Source organism: Solanum tuberosum, unplaced genomic scaffold (genome assembly GCF_000226075.1).
Source record: "Solanum tuberosum cultivar DM 1-3 516 R44 unplaced genomic scaffold, SolTub_3.0 scf00096, whole genome shotgun sequence".
NCBI lineage: Eukaryota > Viridiplantae > Streptophyta > Magnoliopsida > Solanales > Solanaceae > Solanum > Solanum tuberosum.
In genome coordinates this window covers 73200-87767 of record NW_006239025.1, presented here as the reverse complement: position 1 = coordinate 87767, position 14568 = coordinate 73200, and the positions used below count along the sequence as shown (strand labels likewise).

Here is a 14568-nt window from a genome sequence, read left to right as displayed (position 1 = left end):
ATTCTTATCGGGGAAGGTCAAAATTGGGTGTCAACATTTGCATCAAATCAAGTCATACATACGTACCATGCCACATGAAACGTCAAAGCTCTAGTTGCGGCCTTCTTGTCAACTTCATCATCTGTCATTGGCCTGTACATATACGCGCTCGCAACCATTCCTATCATTCCTCGTTGTTCCACCTACTCAATCGTTAATTATATATTATATCATTCTTTTTTAAACAGAATAAAATGAAAGTAAACGCGAATACTTACCTGAAATTGGTCACGATAAATTTTGACAGCCTTGGCATGAGCCAAAATTGAGTTGTGGACAACAAGTAAAGGTTCAATATCTGAATTACCATAAGAACATTTTCCAAAAGGGGGAGAACAATGGACTGGTGGAAATATTCCCTTCATATAAGCTAGTTCTGAAAATAAATTGGGCTCATTTATAGTAGCCCAATACTTCACTCTATTCCCAAAATTCTTAAAACATATTGATGCAAAGTGCACAAATTCTTCCCTACAAAAACTCAAAATTATATCTAACGTCAGTTGAATTCACTGTTTACTTTCTTAACCAGTATAAGTAGATATATATTGATTGTATACACGGTTATACATATCTGATACACAGAGGCAAAGTTAGGATTAGGAGTTTCGGGGTCATTAATTCCATCGTACCATTGAACAGTCAATCAATTTTGTTGGGTTCCCAAGTTAATATACATATATATTTATTTAAGGGAGAAAGGACAAATATATACCCTCCGTCATACTTTTGGGACATTGGTGCCCCTGCCGTCTAAAAACAAGAACATATATGTCCTTCACTCTAACGGAAGACTAAATATGGACACGTGGCACAATCTTATCCGTCGATCGAATATTTAATAAATGTTGAATTTGTGGATAAGATTATGACACGTGTATGTCCGTTAGTACAAAGGATCTATATGCTCTAATATTTAGACGGCAGGGGCACCAATGTCCCAAAAGTATGACGGAGGGTATTTGCATACCATTTACGGTAGTTCGGGGTATATTTGTCCTTTTTCCCTTTATTTAATTTTTCAGTACAAATATATAATCTACGGACCCCACCTAATTCCGCCTCCAGTGATACATATATTATATTCTTGCTGACTATTTTTAATTTAAGCGTTTGAGTGATCAATAAATAAAACTTACTGCATGAAAGGACTAAGCCATGCCCCATATCTTTCTTCAAGTTCTTGAGGATAGTCATTGTGATGGATTGTCACAAATGGTGTTATTCCTGCCATATATATTTTAATAACCTACTAATATTACTTTATAGTAATCTTGATTTTGATCAACTCTATATAAGATTAAATAATGTGTTATGTATATTATTAATATATAAAAATTCACCTTTGAGTAAGAGATTATCAATGATATTATTGTAAAACTTTATTCCAGCAGGATTCATGGGTCCGGAGCTCCCATCTGTTTAGAAAATATGCACAATTTAAGAATATATTATGACTTCGAGGGTCATCCATTACAGAAAAACCTTCTTTTGTGTGGATATCTGAAAGTACCCTATGATGATCCAGAGAAATATTGTATGGTTTATGAATCCATTGAAATGACTTAAAGAATATTTTTGCTAGTCCTCGGATCAGCTCCCATATTATGTCATTCATATCTTATTTTAAGTTATTCTTACCTCTCGAGCTAACTTTTCAATCCATTAGACTCAAGCTCATTTTCTTAATTAATACAAACAATAAGTTTTAATGAAGAAAGAAAGAAAGAAAAAGAAACATACTAGGTAGAACTCTACTCCAAGAAATGGAAAATCGATAGGCATTTACTCCAAGAGACTCCATTATGTCAATGTCTTCCTGCCCATAACAATTAATTAATTATTTAAAATAAATAAATTAAAATACAATATGATGTATGTTTTAATTAAATTTATGTTTGCATAATTAATTAATTTTATATATGACATAATTAATTTTATTATTACCAGGTAACGATGGTAATGATCATCAGCTATATCTCCATTTCCTCCATTTTTTATGCTACCTAAACCAAAAATAAAATAAAAATAGATGCATTATTATTAGATTATATAAAAGGGATATATTACAGAACTTTTTTTTTAATTGGGTACATATATTAGAGATCTTTATACAAATTAACTGAAAATAATGTTAGAAAGCTACCATTTGTATGAGAATAAACATCCCAATTGCTAAGACTTTTTCCATCTTCAATATATCCTCCTTCAATCTAACACAAATTAAATGTTCATCATGTGCATTTTCAACGAAGATCAATGATTGTCAGATCTCTCTTTAACAGTCAATCATGTTTCATGTGGAATCATTTCAATCTTTCATATCTTAACAATAACACCCCAAAAATATCTGAACAGACGATATTAATTGTTATACAAAGATTTAACTGTATATACAAGACAAGAGAAACATACTAGAATTTTTTAATGACGGATAATTTCTATCGCCAAACAACAAAAATTAAAAGTGAAAGATGTATGAAGTACTTGATATGCAGAAGTTGAAGTTCCAAATAGAAAACCATCTGGAAATTCTGATTTCTTCACTTCTTCTTCCAAGCAATTTTCTCCTAATTGGCAATTAATGATACTATTTGAATAAACATGTTGCAATATTAAGAGGTGAAAAATAAAATAGAAGAACTTCATTTTTTTTTTGTCATAATTTAAGATAGAGCCTAAGTTGTATTTATAGGATTAGTAATAAAATGATTAATTAATTACTAGTAATAATTGAAAGGAATATTGAATTATTTGAGGTTTATATTTTAATTATTTTGACATATTTCTGAATAAAATATATCCACAGCTGAGTTGTACACTTTATATATAGAAAATATTTTATTAATAAAAAGGATTTACAAGTTTAATGCACCCTTTATTACTTTCTATGTGTTTTTCGGTATCGTTTTCTTTGTCATGTGTTATGACTTGTTATATTTGAATCGAAGGTCTTTTAAAAATAATTTTTCTACTTTTACGAGATAGTGACAAAGTTTGTGTGCACTTTACTCTTTCTCAAACTCGACTTGTAGAATTTTATTAAATGTGTTATTATTGTTATTGTTGTTGTATAATCCTTTATTACTTCTTTATTAGTTGTTATATATTCTTCAAATCGTTTTATTTTTCATACCTATTATAATTTGCTATAATCCAACCAAAAAACTTTATTGAGTAGGTTATTTATACCCTTTATTACTTTATTTTCTTTTATGTTAACTTGTTTAATTAGGCTTGAAAATTGAAAAAAAAGAAGTAAAATTGATGAAATATTTAGCTTAAAACAAGTGATGACAATTTTCGTGACACTGAAATTATGCATGAATGATAAGATAAAAAGTTTAAAGTTAGATTATTTTTAAATATAAAAAATAATATTTTTTTTCTTGAAAAGTTCAAAAATATAAGTGTCACCTCAAGGAGAATTTTAACGTGTAAAACACCTTTGTTACTTTAAAATATAAAATTCACCTCCTCACTTCAAAAGATAAAACACGTTAATCTCGTATTTTAATCTTTTAATCTCTCAATATATCACATTAAGTTTAGATAAGAACAAAATTAAAAGAAAAAAAAAGTAATTAGGGGGATACTAATGGTTGACCCAGCTGGTAAGTTAAATTAAAAATCTTAAAAGTTGCCATCAAGAGACAAGAATCATTAATTAGAAGATTTTGTAGCCTGGATTTTCTCCAACTAACAAATTAATTAGTATATTTTCTATAAAATTAAAGTAAACGATAATTTAGTTATTAGTTTCTCTTTCTAATAAAAATTGAGGAGAAAAAAGGAAAAAACTACTCCCTCTCAAATGATCTAGTGTTAAAAATTGTTTTTTCATATTATTTTCTTTATCTAAAATTATATGTTGTGATTTTTAAAAATAATTATCTTAAATTATTTATCAGTTTAGAAGTTTAGGATAATAGTAATTGATCTTGGATGGAGTACTAATTAATTATCAAAATCCTTCCTAATCAATATATTTGTTAAGAGGATGTGTAAAAAATAAATACGATAGACAATTTGAGATGGGGGAGTACTAGGCTACTAGCCCCTATTATAGTTCTAGCCCACCACTTTAAAATTGATTTACAAACGTCTCTTTCAATGACATTAAATTGATTCATTTCTTCAATAGTTCTTAGTTTAAGATAACACGATTCAATTTTTGTTCCTAACATATCAATTCAGAACAAACCAAAATGTTTGAAATGGAGGACATAATATATAAAAATCAGTAAAACATAGGTAGGGCACCGATATAATCTCACTAACCATGATAAACATGTATCTCAAAAATTCTATAAACATATAAAATAGTTATAAAAAGATCGAGATATCACATATTGTATTTCTCAAAATCAATAAAATCAACAAAGTTCTTTCCAAAGATAAACTCCAAATACTGAAATGCTGCCTAAGGTTCTTGATGATCAAATACATCTCAAGAAAATATAAATCATTTATGTTCGAGAAATACGTGTTTTCATCTTGAGCTCTTTGCTTGTATATTGTTGAGGCTGGTGTTTGTAACAAAATCTCTATTCAATGGGCCGATAAATTTTGGGCTTCGATTCAAAGAAAAAGAATCAACTGATAAAGCCTAAATTTGACAGTGTAACCAAATCTCCACTCAAACTTATCCATTAAACTAGTAACCACGTACATCAGCACCATTTTTGTCCATCATAATTTATTAATGGGAAATAAAAATAAAATAAAATAAATAAATATATATATATATATCTTAATCCAAGCACAAAAATAAAAAATAAAAATTATATGAAACATATATAAAATCCGTGTTTTACTGGTCTAAATAAAGTTTCATATACATGTATATACAATTTCACAAGTAAGATTTTAGAAGCTATTATTTAATAAGTAATTTGGGAGAAATAAAACTTTCCATGTAAACTAATCCTTGATGAATTCCATGATGTGCAGGAAACAATTCAAATAGACCTGTGGATGTCCTATACCCACGACAAACACCATAATTGTAGATGAGTAGTATTTGATCTTTCGCAAATATATATTTCGGTATGCCAACATTGTGATAGATATATCTATCTTGTATACACTATAATATAGTCCAAGATTCCTTGATACCATAATCTTTCATTATCCATAACTTAAAAGTGCCCGACCCTGCATGTAGGCAACTACAACAAGCACAAAGCATTCCTTCTATTATTGAAACGTCTCGTTTGATAAACCTCATGTTGAGAATATTACAAATTCCCTCTGGCAACTTTATCTCTCTGTACACCTCACTTGATATATTAAGCGAAATCATAAAATACTTGTTTACATTATCCTTAGATAACCAATGAAATGCACCACAAACAAATGCCAAAGGGTCATTACGATATGTAGAATTGTGAAAGATACGAGGATGGTTATCAATTTTTCTCCAAGAACCACACTTTAGTGCAAGAATATTATTGGGTGGTCTGGAATCACCACCACCGATGTTGTCAATCTTAAGAATCTTATAGTCATTACTAATCGAGTCATATCCCAATCCGAAAGTGCTATGGATTGACTCTTGGTAATCAATATAAGGAAGTTGTATTGATTCATTTGTGGACAGGTTCCACAGTAAATAGTCATAATAATAATGCAAAAGAGACAAACCATCACAACAACATAATACTTTATACATGTTTGGTTTATTATTTGAAGGGCAACTACCAAGCTTTTGTAATGGTTGAGCCGATGATAAAGAAGAACAATAATATGAAGTCGTATGATCAGGAAGCCATCGAGTAATAATAATTTTTTTATTATTCTTAGCATGATTGTAATGCTTTCCCTTAAAGTGGTCTGACGTGATCAATGTCTTCCAAAATTTTGAAGCACATTTAAATCGAAGAAGAGACTGAACATGTAATCTGATGAGGATTTCCACCATTATTTCCTCGGGAAAGTAGATTTCAGTGGCCTAGATAGAATAATTAAAACAAGTGTTTATATACTTACGTGTGCAATGTTGAGCAACACAAATTATTTGCTATAAACAAATAATGAAAGAAAATTAATTTAAAACAAGAAATAATAACAATGGTGCCTGATAAAACTCACCCAATCAATATCCTTCTGATTTATCTCTTCAATTATATTCTTTGAAGGCTTTCCTGCATTTAAAAAAAATTGAATTTTAGCCATATCTAGTGTGTACTAAACTTTTGTTATGAACACTAAGATTTTGTTATGAACCATAAGGATCTATTGTACGCAATATTTGTTTCCACAATTCAAACTTGTGACCTTATAGTCACATAATTTCAACTTTATTAGTAATTACGTCAAGATTCTACTTCGATAGTCAAACAAGAACAAAAAAAAAATACCTTCATGGTGTAGAAACATCTCCTTGTTCTTTTTTGATGAAGTTCCAATAAAAAAGCAGTGGAAGTTCATTATTGATTTTAACCTTTTTTCCCATCTTTAGAGCTTTCTCTATTTGCTCAAAATATTATTAGGTTATAAAGAAACAATTTCATATGCGAAAGAATTGTGGTTTAATTTGGTATGTGTTTTATGGAGAGTTATATTTTTCGTAAACTTCTTCATATTTTTCTATTTTTAAAAAATATGAAAATAAAGATCTTAATTGAGAAAAACCTACACCCTCAATTAAAAAATGATCAAATTTTAAGAAAAATAATTGCTTCAAATTATTTTCTTTGTTTAAAATTATTTATTGTGATTTTTAAAAATATTTATCTCAGTTTAGGATAATAGTAATTGTTCTTGAATAGAGTACTAATTAATTATCAAAACCCCTTCCTAATTAATATCTATTAAAAGGAGGTGTAAAAAATACATGACATACTCTTTGAGACCGAAGGAGTACTAGCCCCTATTATGGTTATAGCCCACATTTTAAAATTGATAATAAAGGGCAAATTACAGAAATCACATACATTTAAAGAAAAATTACAATCTATCCCTTAAAAGTTTATAATTACAGAAATCTCTCAAACGGATACAATAATATAAGCGCTGATACATTAATTGTTAAGTAAGATACATTACATTTTATACATGATACACTAATTTGATGTACATTTTATACATGATACACTAATCTGATGCGCGAGATACACTAATTTGATGCGCGAAAATGAGGGATTTTGGAGATTTGTAAAACTTATAGGGGATAATGGTGATAAGTAAACTAAAAGGTGGGATTTCTGTAATTTTTCCTAACAAATATGTACTTCGAAAATTCTATAAACTCACAAAATATTCATAAAAAATCAAGACATCACGTATTGTCCTTTCTCAAAGTAAATGAAATCAACGAAGTTCTTTCCAAAGATAAACTCAAAATACTGAAATGTTGCTTAATGTTCTTGACGATCAAATACATATTAAGAAGGTCTAAAATCATTTATGTTCGAGAAATACGCTATTAAATTATTTTCATATTGAGCTCTTTGCTTGTATATTGTTGAGGCTAGTGTTTGTGAGAAAATCTCTAAACCAATGGGCCGATAATTTTGGGCTTCGATTCAAAGAAAAACGATCAACATGATAAAGCCCAAATTTGACGGTGTGGCCAAATCTCCACTCAAAATTATCCATTAAACTCCATACGAAATAACCACGTACATCAGCACCATTCCTGTCCAACATAATTTATTAATGAAAAATAATTAAAAATATATCTTAATTCAAGTTTATATATATATATATATAGTGATTGAGTACTCTTAATATATATATATTAGATCTTACGAGTTTGTGTATGTAAAAAAAAAGGTTGTGTATATATACACTTATACTGATGTACATAAATACTATGACTTTACAATTCGTGTTTTATTGATTCAAATAAAGTAGACATTTTTTATACACATATATATTTAATTAATTCACTGGAAAAACTTTATATGATCGAAAATTAATTACTCCGCGTTATTATTACGAAAGATAAATACCTAATTGATCGAGCCAAAGATGCTAAGTATGCTTTGTGATACTTAATTCGTTTCCTATCTTGGTCCATATCATATTCTTCTTGATTCTCATTTGATGCATACCCTGCATGAAGTATGTATATATCATAATTTACTTTCAATTACATAAATTTAACATTTCTAATTATATTGCCATTTTAATTAATTAAAGAGATTAAAACCTTTACCATTTTCAGTCACAAATATAGGCAAGTTATTGTATCTCTTGTTAACATAATCAACGATATCTTCCATGCCTTGCGGAACCACATATACTCCGGGCATTCCCATCTGAAAAATCAACTCGATGATCATTAATTTGATCAATTAAAGCATAATTTTGAATAATAAAAATGATTTTTGTAAATAAATAGTTACGTATTTAGATAATCGTCAGGAAGAAATTATTTACTTGATCTCCTATGTATGCACCATCTTTTTGTCCAGTAATAAGCACATAGCCACGAATGGCTCTATTTTCACCATGTGTACAAAGAACATCACTCTCCATGCATGTACAATTTGAATTAAGGCAATCTTTCACAAACCATGTTGTATAATGATTAAGTCCTATGAAATCAGTGCTGTTTTTTATAAGTATTTTTTCTTCCGAGCTGAATATTGGTAATTTTGTCCCAAGATAATGACGCATTTCTATTGGATAATCTCCGTACACTAGAGGATCAAGAAGCCTGCATGATCATATAATATTTATCCAGGTCAATAATTTAGAATAAACAAGAAAAGGCAAAGTACATCATATAAACTGAATCAGTACGAACAAGAAGTAAAAAAAAAGGGATATTTATAAATAATGTCCATATATATATATGATCAGAGTCCGGCTTCAAAACAAAGATACATATCAAAAGAGACCCTCCCTAAAAACACAGACTAAAATGGACACTTCGCTCATTTGTGGGCGAACTGTTGTAAACAAAGCGTTAGTTCGCCTTAATTAAGTAATGTTTTTTTTTTTGAGTTTTGGGGTGAACTAACGAAAGTTAACTTTGTTTATCACAATTCACTCATAAATGGGTGAAGTGACATCCATTTTGGTCTGTATATTTAGGAAGGATACTTTTGGTTTATAGCGTTCAAAAAATGTCCATTTTAAAGTCGGACTCTATTGATATAACGTACCAGGCAACATGAAAGGCTAAAGCCCTGTTTGTTGCTTTGTTGTCAGCCTCATTATCCGTCATTGGTTTATACATGTAAGCGCTCGCAACCATTCCTATCGTTCCACCTTGTTTTTCCTACAGTTCGTACAACCATTTTCTATAATAACATTTTATGTAATCAAGTTCTCGTTTTTGAAACCGATTTTCATGTTATATTTTATAATAGTTGAAAAATATTTAGACAAAAGACGTTATTACCTGGAATTGGTCACGATAGATTTTGACAGCTTTGGCATGGGCCAAAATTGAGTTGTGGACAACAAGTAAAGGCTCAATATCTGAATTACCATAAGAACATTTACCAAAAGGGGGAGAACAATGGGAAGGTGGAAATACACCTTTTAAATAGGCCATTTCCATATATAAATTTGGCTCATTTAAAGTTGCCCAATATTTCACTCTATTCCCAAAACTCTTAAAACATATTTCAGCAAAGTAAACAAACTCCTCCCTGTAATTAAATAATGGCGGAATCAGAATTTTTATATAAGGAGATTCAAAATATATTCTAGAACGTCATAGTCGTAATTTGAATTATATAATCTAGTGAAGTGTCAAAAACACGTATTACTATCCACTTTTGTTGAATTTCACACCTAATACATCTAAACACATCTCAAGAGTATCGTTTTTTTTAAAAAAAAATAATAATGTGTGGGACATGACTCAAAGTAAATAATAGTATCATTCCATGTTAAGAATACATTTAATTAATTAATCTTGAAAAATAAAATAGATTATACATAATAACATATAAAGATGATCTGACGGTATAAAAAATCTTACTGCATAAGAGGACTGAGCCAGGCCTGAAATCTGTCCTCAAATTCTTGAGGATAGTCATAATGGTGGATAGTCACAAATGGTATTATTCCTGCATTTTATTAATATGACCATCATAATTAATTTAGCTTTTTGGTCATAAAATGTGAAAATAAAAAGAATAGATTAATTAGAAGATTAGTGTAAATTATCAACCACCTTTGAGTAGGAGACTATCAATAATGTTATTGTAAAATTTTATTCCAGCTGGATTCACAAGCCCTAACTTTCCTCCTGTTCAAAAAACATACTTAAGCAACATCAAATATTTTTTTATTTTCCTATATTTCATTTGTTAATTTTTTTGGAAAACAAATATAGTAAAAATGAGGAAAATATTTTTTCGAATCAAATATAAGGAAAAGAAATTAAAGTTCTACAAATTACATTGCACATTGATTGTGCCCCCCTACCGTCTAACATAACAAAGTGGCGGACTTGCTAGCAAAGGAAGGGGCTCAATTAAAACATAATCAAACTTTTGTGGAATGGAAGGATCCACCAATTTTTGTTTTGAAGACTCTAAAAGCTGATAAGGATGGATCAACTTTTGCTGGAAATGCAAGACAACATAGTATATCAGATAGTATTTTTGTTAACTCTGTAACTAGCAAGCCAGGAACTAGTAGTATTTCGGATAGTATTTTTGTTAACTCTATAGCTAGCAAGCCAGGAACTAGTAGTATTCCGAGCCACCGGTCTTGTATGGATGCATATTAAATATTAATAATATTTCTATTTGAACCAAAAAAAAAAACCCCATCTCCACCACTCCGCACTCCTATTCCTCACCCTCATCACCTCCTATAGTATTTGTCGAGACTATATACAAACAGTGGCGTAGCCACCCTTGTGTCAGGGTGTCCAATTGGACACCCTTCGTCGAAATATTATACCGTATATACAAGTAAAATGATAAATAAAATGGCTAAATAACATATTTTGGACACCCTTGACACAACAATATGATGTAGCCTAGTGGTTTCCGGCGCCTTGAAAGCGTAATGACACACAAATTTAAAGTGTTCGTGTGTCCGAATCTCACTAGTAGCAAAAAAATTTTTACTTTTTAAGGAGAGCAGGTTCACTTTAGCACTTGGACACCCTTCGTGAAAATCCTGGCTCCGCCACTGAATACAAATATTTTAAAGATAATGTTTCCCCATTTACTATTAACTACTTGTCCATTTTGGATTTTCCACGCCCTCTTTAGTCTTTAAGAAATAATGACTGATATGAGGATTTTACCATAATGCACATATTAATTGATGTTAATAATTAGATCTTGAAAAATGATTTGAGAAATAAGTAATTAATTAATGCTAAGGATAAAACATGAAAATAATAATTGTCTTTTCTTCATATGTTAAAATAAATAAATAAAACTATTTTTAAAATAGTAAACAAATAAAAATGAATGGATAAAATATATTTTGCTTATATATGGAATACAAAAATATAAATTAAAATAATCTATTTAGTACTCTAAAAAAACATTATTTTTACTGCAAAATATTTTTCTTTGTACCAAACACACAGAGCAGAAGATAAAATAAAACATACTAGGTAAAATTCTACTCCAAGAAATGGAGAATCGATAGGCATTTACTCCCAGAGAGGCCATTATGTCAATGTCTTCCTGTCATTATTCATTAGAACAAATTAAATACATAATTAACATATGTATCAAATGTTAAAATCAAATTAAATAATTTTATTGGATTTGTTATTTTTTTCTTTTGAAATCGAAAAAAGACGCAGCCGCTATTTTTTGAATGCAGTGTTTAATATTTATACCAAGTAACGATGGTAATGGTCGTCGGCTATGTCTCCACTTCCTCCATTTGGTATTACATCTGTAAACAAATTTAAGTACAAAATAGGATAAATATATTAATCATTTTTGTTTATTTTATACGATGATATTTGACTAGATATAACAAATAAAGTCTATTCGTCGCCACTCTTAGATATTGAAGTTTTAATCTTGCCATGGTTAGAGGTAGAGCTAGATTTGAACTTTATAAAGTGTTTTAAATTTTAGGATAGCGACATGTGAAATTAATTTTTTGTATTATTTACATAAATTTTATAGTATTTAAAATTAATTACATTATTTCCATATTCTTTTACAAATTACAAAAATCTTTTAAATTTATGAAATTTTGGACTTCCGGATACATCAGCAGACATCTGTTTATACAGGGGAGAGATGTATCCGAGATTTTTTTTTTGAATTTTCTTTTTAATGATAGAAAATTTTAGAGATTATGATAAAATAAGATATGTATTTAGGTAATTTTTTACATTTTTTTAATTAAATTTAAACTTTGGACTAAAGATATTAAATTCAGGCAAATCTGAATCTAACCTTAATTTAGGTATAATTAAAATGAGATAGTTACCATTGATATGACAATAAGTATCCCAGTTGCTAAGACTTCGGCCATCTTCGATATATGCTCCTTCAACCTACAAAAAATTGCAGAATTAGTAATTAGTTATAATTAATTATACTATGAGATAAATTAAAGAGACTACAAAAAAAGTAGTACTATTTCAGTTAATTATACTATGAGATAAATTAAAGAGACACTACAAATCTTAGATACACTGCCAATCTGCCGCATGATATAAGCAAGTGGTCTCAAACTTTTGTAATAGCATGAAACTCTTAATAAAAAGTTAAAAGAAGTGTTGAAAACACTTCTAAACTTGGCGAGAGTGTATTTCACTTATGTTGCAAGATCAGGTTGTATTTAACTTCAATTTTTAAGACAGTAAATAGTTCAAAGGTAAAACTAATAATTTGCGCCGAGTCTAAAGGTGTTTTCAATATTTCTTTATTATTAATTTATTATCATATTAAATATTAGTATTATATTTGGCGACTTGACATGATGCATGATATTTTATTTTCACGGTGAAACTTGGGTTGTTGAGCAGTATCCAATTACATCGGAATGGATTGTTCAAAGTCCTCTAGCATTTCATATTTTTGGAGAACTTCCAGCTATCAAGAAGACGAAAAGCTAATTTTAATATTTTATTAATTCATTATATGCATTTTCAAGAAAGATCGATGATCGTCAGATCTCTCTATAGCAATCATTTTTCATGCGGAATCATTTCAATCTTTCATATTCTTAACAATAATGTTTCGCTAATTAAAGCACCCCAAAAATATCTGAACAGACGATATTAATTGTTATACAAAGATTTGACTGTATATACAAGACAAGAGAAACATACTAGAATATTTTAAGGACGGATAATTTCTATCACCAAACAACAAAAATTAAAGGTGAAGGATATATGAAGTACTTGATATGCAGAAGTTGAAGTTCCAAATAGAAAACCATCTGGAAATTCTGATTTCTTCACTTCTTCTTCCAAGCAATTTTCTCCAAATTGGCAATTAATGATACTATTTGAATAAACATGTTGCAATATTAGGAGGTGAAAAATAAAATAGGAGAACTTCATTTTTTTTTTGGTCATAATTTAAGATAGAGCCTAAGTTGTATTTATAGGATTAGTAATACAGTGATTAATTACTAGTAATAATTGAAAGGAATATTGAATTATTGGAGGTTTATATCTTAATTATTTTGACATATTTCTGAATAAAATATATCCACAGCTGAGTTGTACACTTTATATATAGAAAATATTTTATTAATAAAAAGGATTTACAAGTTTAATGCACGTTTGTCCTAACAGTATAATGAAAAGCCACGAAAATCACATAATAGACTATACCCTTTATTACTTTGTATGTGTTTTTCGGTATCATTTTCTTTGTCATGTGCTATGACTTGTTATATTTGAATTGAACTTTTTTTTAAAATAGTCTTTCTATTTTTACGAGATAGTGACAAAGTTTATGTGCACTTTACCCTTTCTCAGACTCGACTTGTAGAATTTTATTAAATGTGTTATTATTGTTATTGTATAATCCTTTATTACTTCTTTATTAGTTGTTATATATTCTTTAAATCGTTTTATTTTTCATACCTATTATAATTTGCTATAATCCAACCAAAAAACTTTTAGAAATTGTCTTTTAGTCCTTTATTGAGTATGTTATTTATACCCTTTATTACTTTATTTTCTTTTATGTTAACTTGTTTAATTAGGCTTTGAAAATTGAAAAAAAGAAAGTAAAATTGATGAAATTTTTAGCTTAAAACAAGTGATGACAATTTTCGTGACACTGAAATTATGCACGAATGATAAGATAAAAAGTTTAAAGTTAGATTATTTTTAAATATAAAAAATAACATTTTTTTTCTTGAAAAGTTCAAAAATATAAGTGTCACCTCAAGGAGAATTTTAACGTGTAAAACACCTTTGTTACTTTAAAATATAAAATTCACCTCCTCACTTCAAACGATAAAACACATTAATTTCGTATTTTAATCTCTCAATATATCACATTAAGTTTAGATAAGAACAAAATTAAAAGAAAAAAAAAGTAATTAGGGGGACACTAATGGTTGACCCAGCTGGTAAGTTAAATTAAAAATCTTAAAAGTTGCCATCAA

At 28.9% G+C, this 14568-nt stretch overlaps 2 protein-coding genes across 2 annotated transcripts; both read right to left on the bottom strand.

Annotated features, from left to right (window-relative positions):
* Positions 1-47: 47 nt before the first annotated feature.
* Positions 48-2688, bottom strand: LOC102605187 (beta-glucosidase 18-like). Its single transcript, XM_015309113.1, has 8 exons — positions 2527-2688; positions 2186-2252; positions 1987-2045; positions 1783-1858; positions 1383-1457; positions 1179-1266; positions 258-510; positions 48-182 (listed from the first exon to the last, which is right to left on the bottom strand). Exons 1-8 carry the CDS (start codon positions 2686-2688, stop codon positions 48-50), a joined length of 915 nt encoding a protein of 304 aa, XP_015164599.1.
* A 4648-nt stretch (positions 2689-7336) lies between these two features.
* On the bottom strand, positions 7337-13507 carry LOC102604517 (beta-glucosidase 18-like). The gene is made up of 12 exons (XM_015309112.1): positions 13346-13507; positions 12427-12493; positions 11819-11877; positions 11585-11660; positions 10181-10255; positions 9986-10073; positions 9398-9650; positions 9159-9274; positions 8428-8707; positions 8204-8306; positions 7998-8100; positions 7337-7681 (listed from the first exon to the last, which is right to left on the bottom strand). The coding sequence occupies exons 1-12, from the start codon at positions 13505-13507 to the stop codon at positions 7480-7482; spliced, it is 1584 nt and encodes a 527-aa protein (XP_015164598.1). The 3' UTR covers positions 7337-7479.
* Positions 13508-14568: the final 1061 nt, after the last annotated feature.

Bases quoted from the DNA above. Each gene is read 5' to 3' on its own strand.
- LOC102605187 (XM_015309113.1), bottom strand. From the start codon at position 2,688: ATGAAGTTCTTCTATTTTATTTTTCACCTCTTAATATTGCAACATGTT. The intron at 2,253-2,526 runs GTACTTCATACA...AATTTGTGTTAG, and splicing joins CTTCAACTTCTGCATATCAA to ATTGAAGGAGGATATATTGA. The intron at 2,046-2,185 runs GTAGCTTTCTAA...TTTTTGGTTTAG, and splicing joins TGTTTATTCTCATACAAATG to GTAGCATAAAAAATGGAGGA.
- LOC102604517 (XM_015309112.1), bottom strand. From the start codon at position 13,507: ATGAAGTTCTCCTATTTTATTTTTCACCTCCTAATATTGCAACATGTT. The intron at 11,661-11,818 runs GTATAAATATTA...GAATAATGACAG, and splicing joins ACCATTACCATCGTTACTTG to GAAGACATTGACATAATGGC. The intron at 10,256-11,584 runs GTATGTTTTATT...TTTTTTGAACAG, and splicing joins TTGGAGTAGAATTTTACCTA to GAGGAAAGTTAGGGCTTGTG.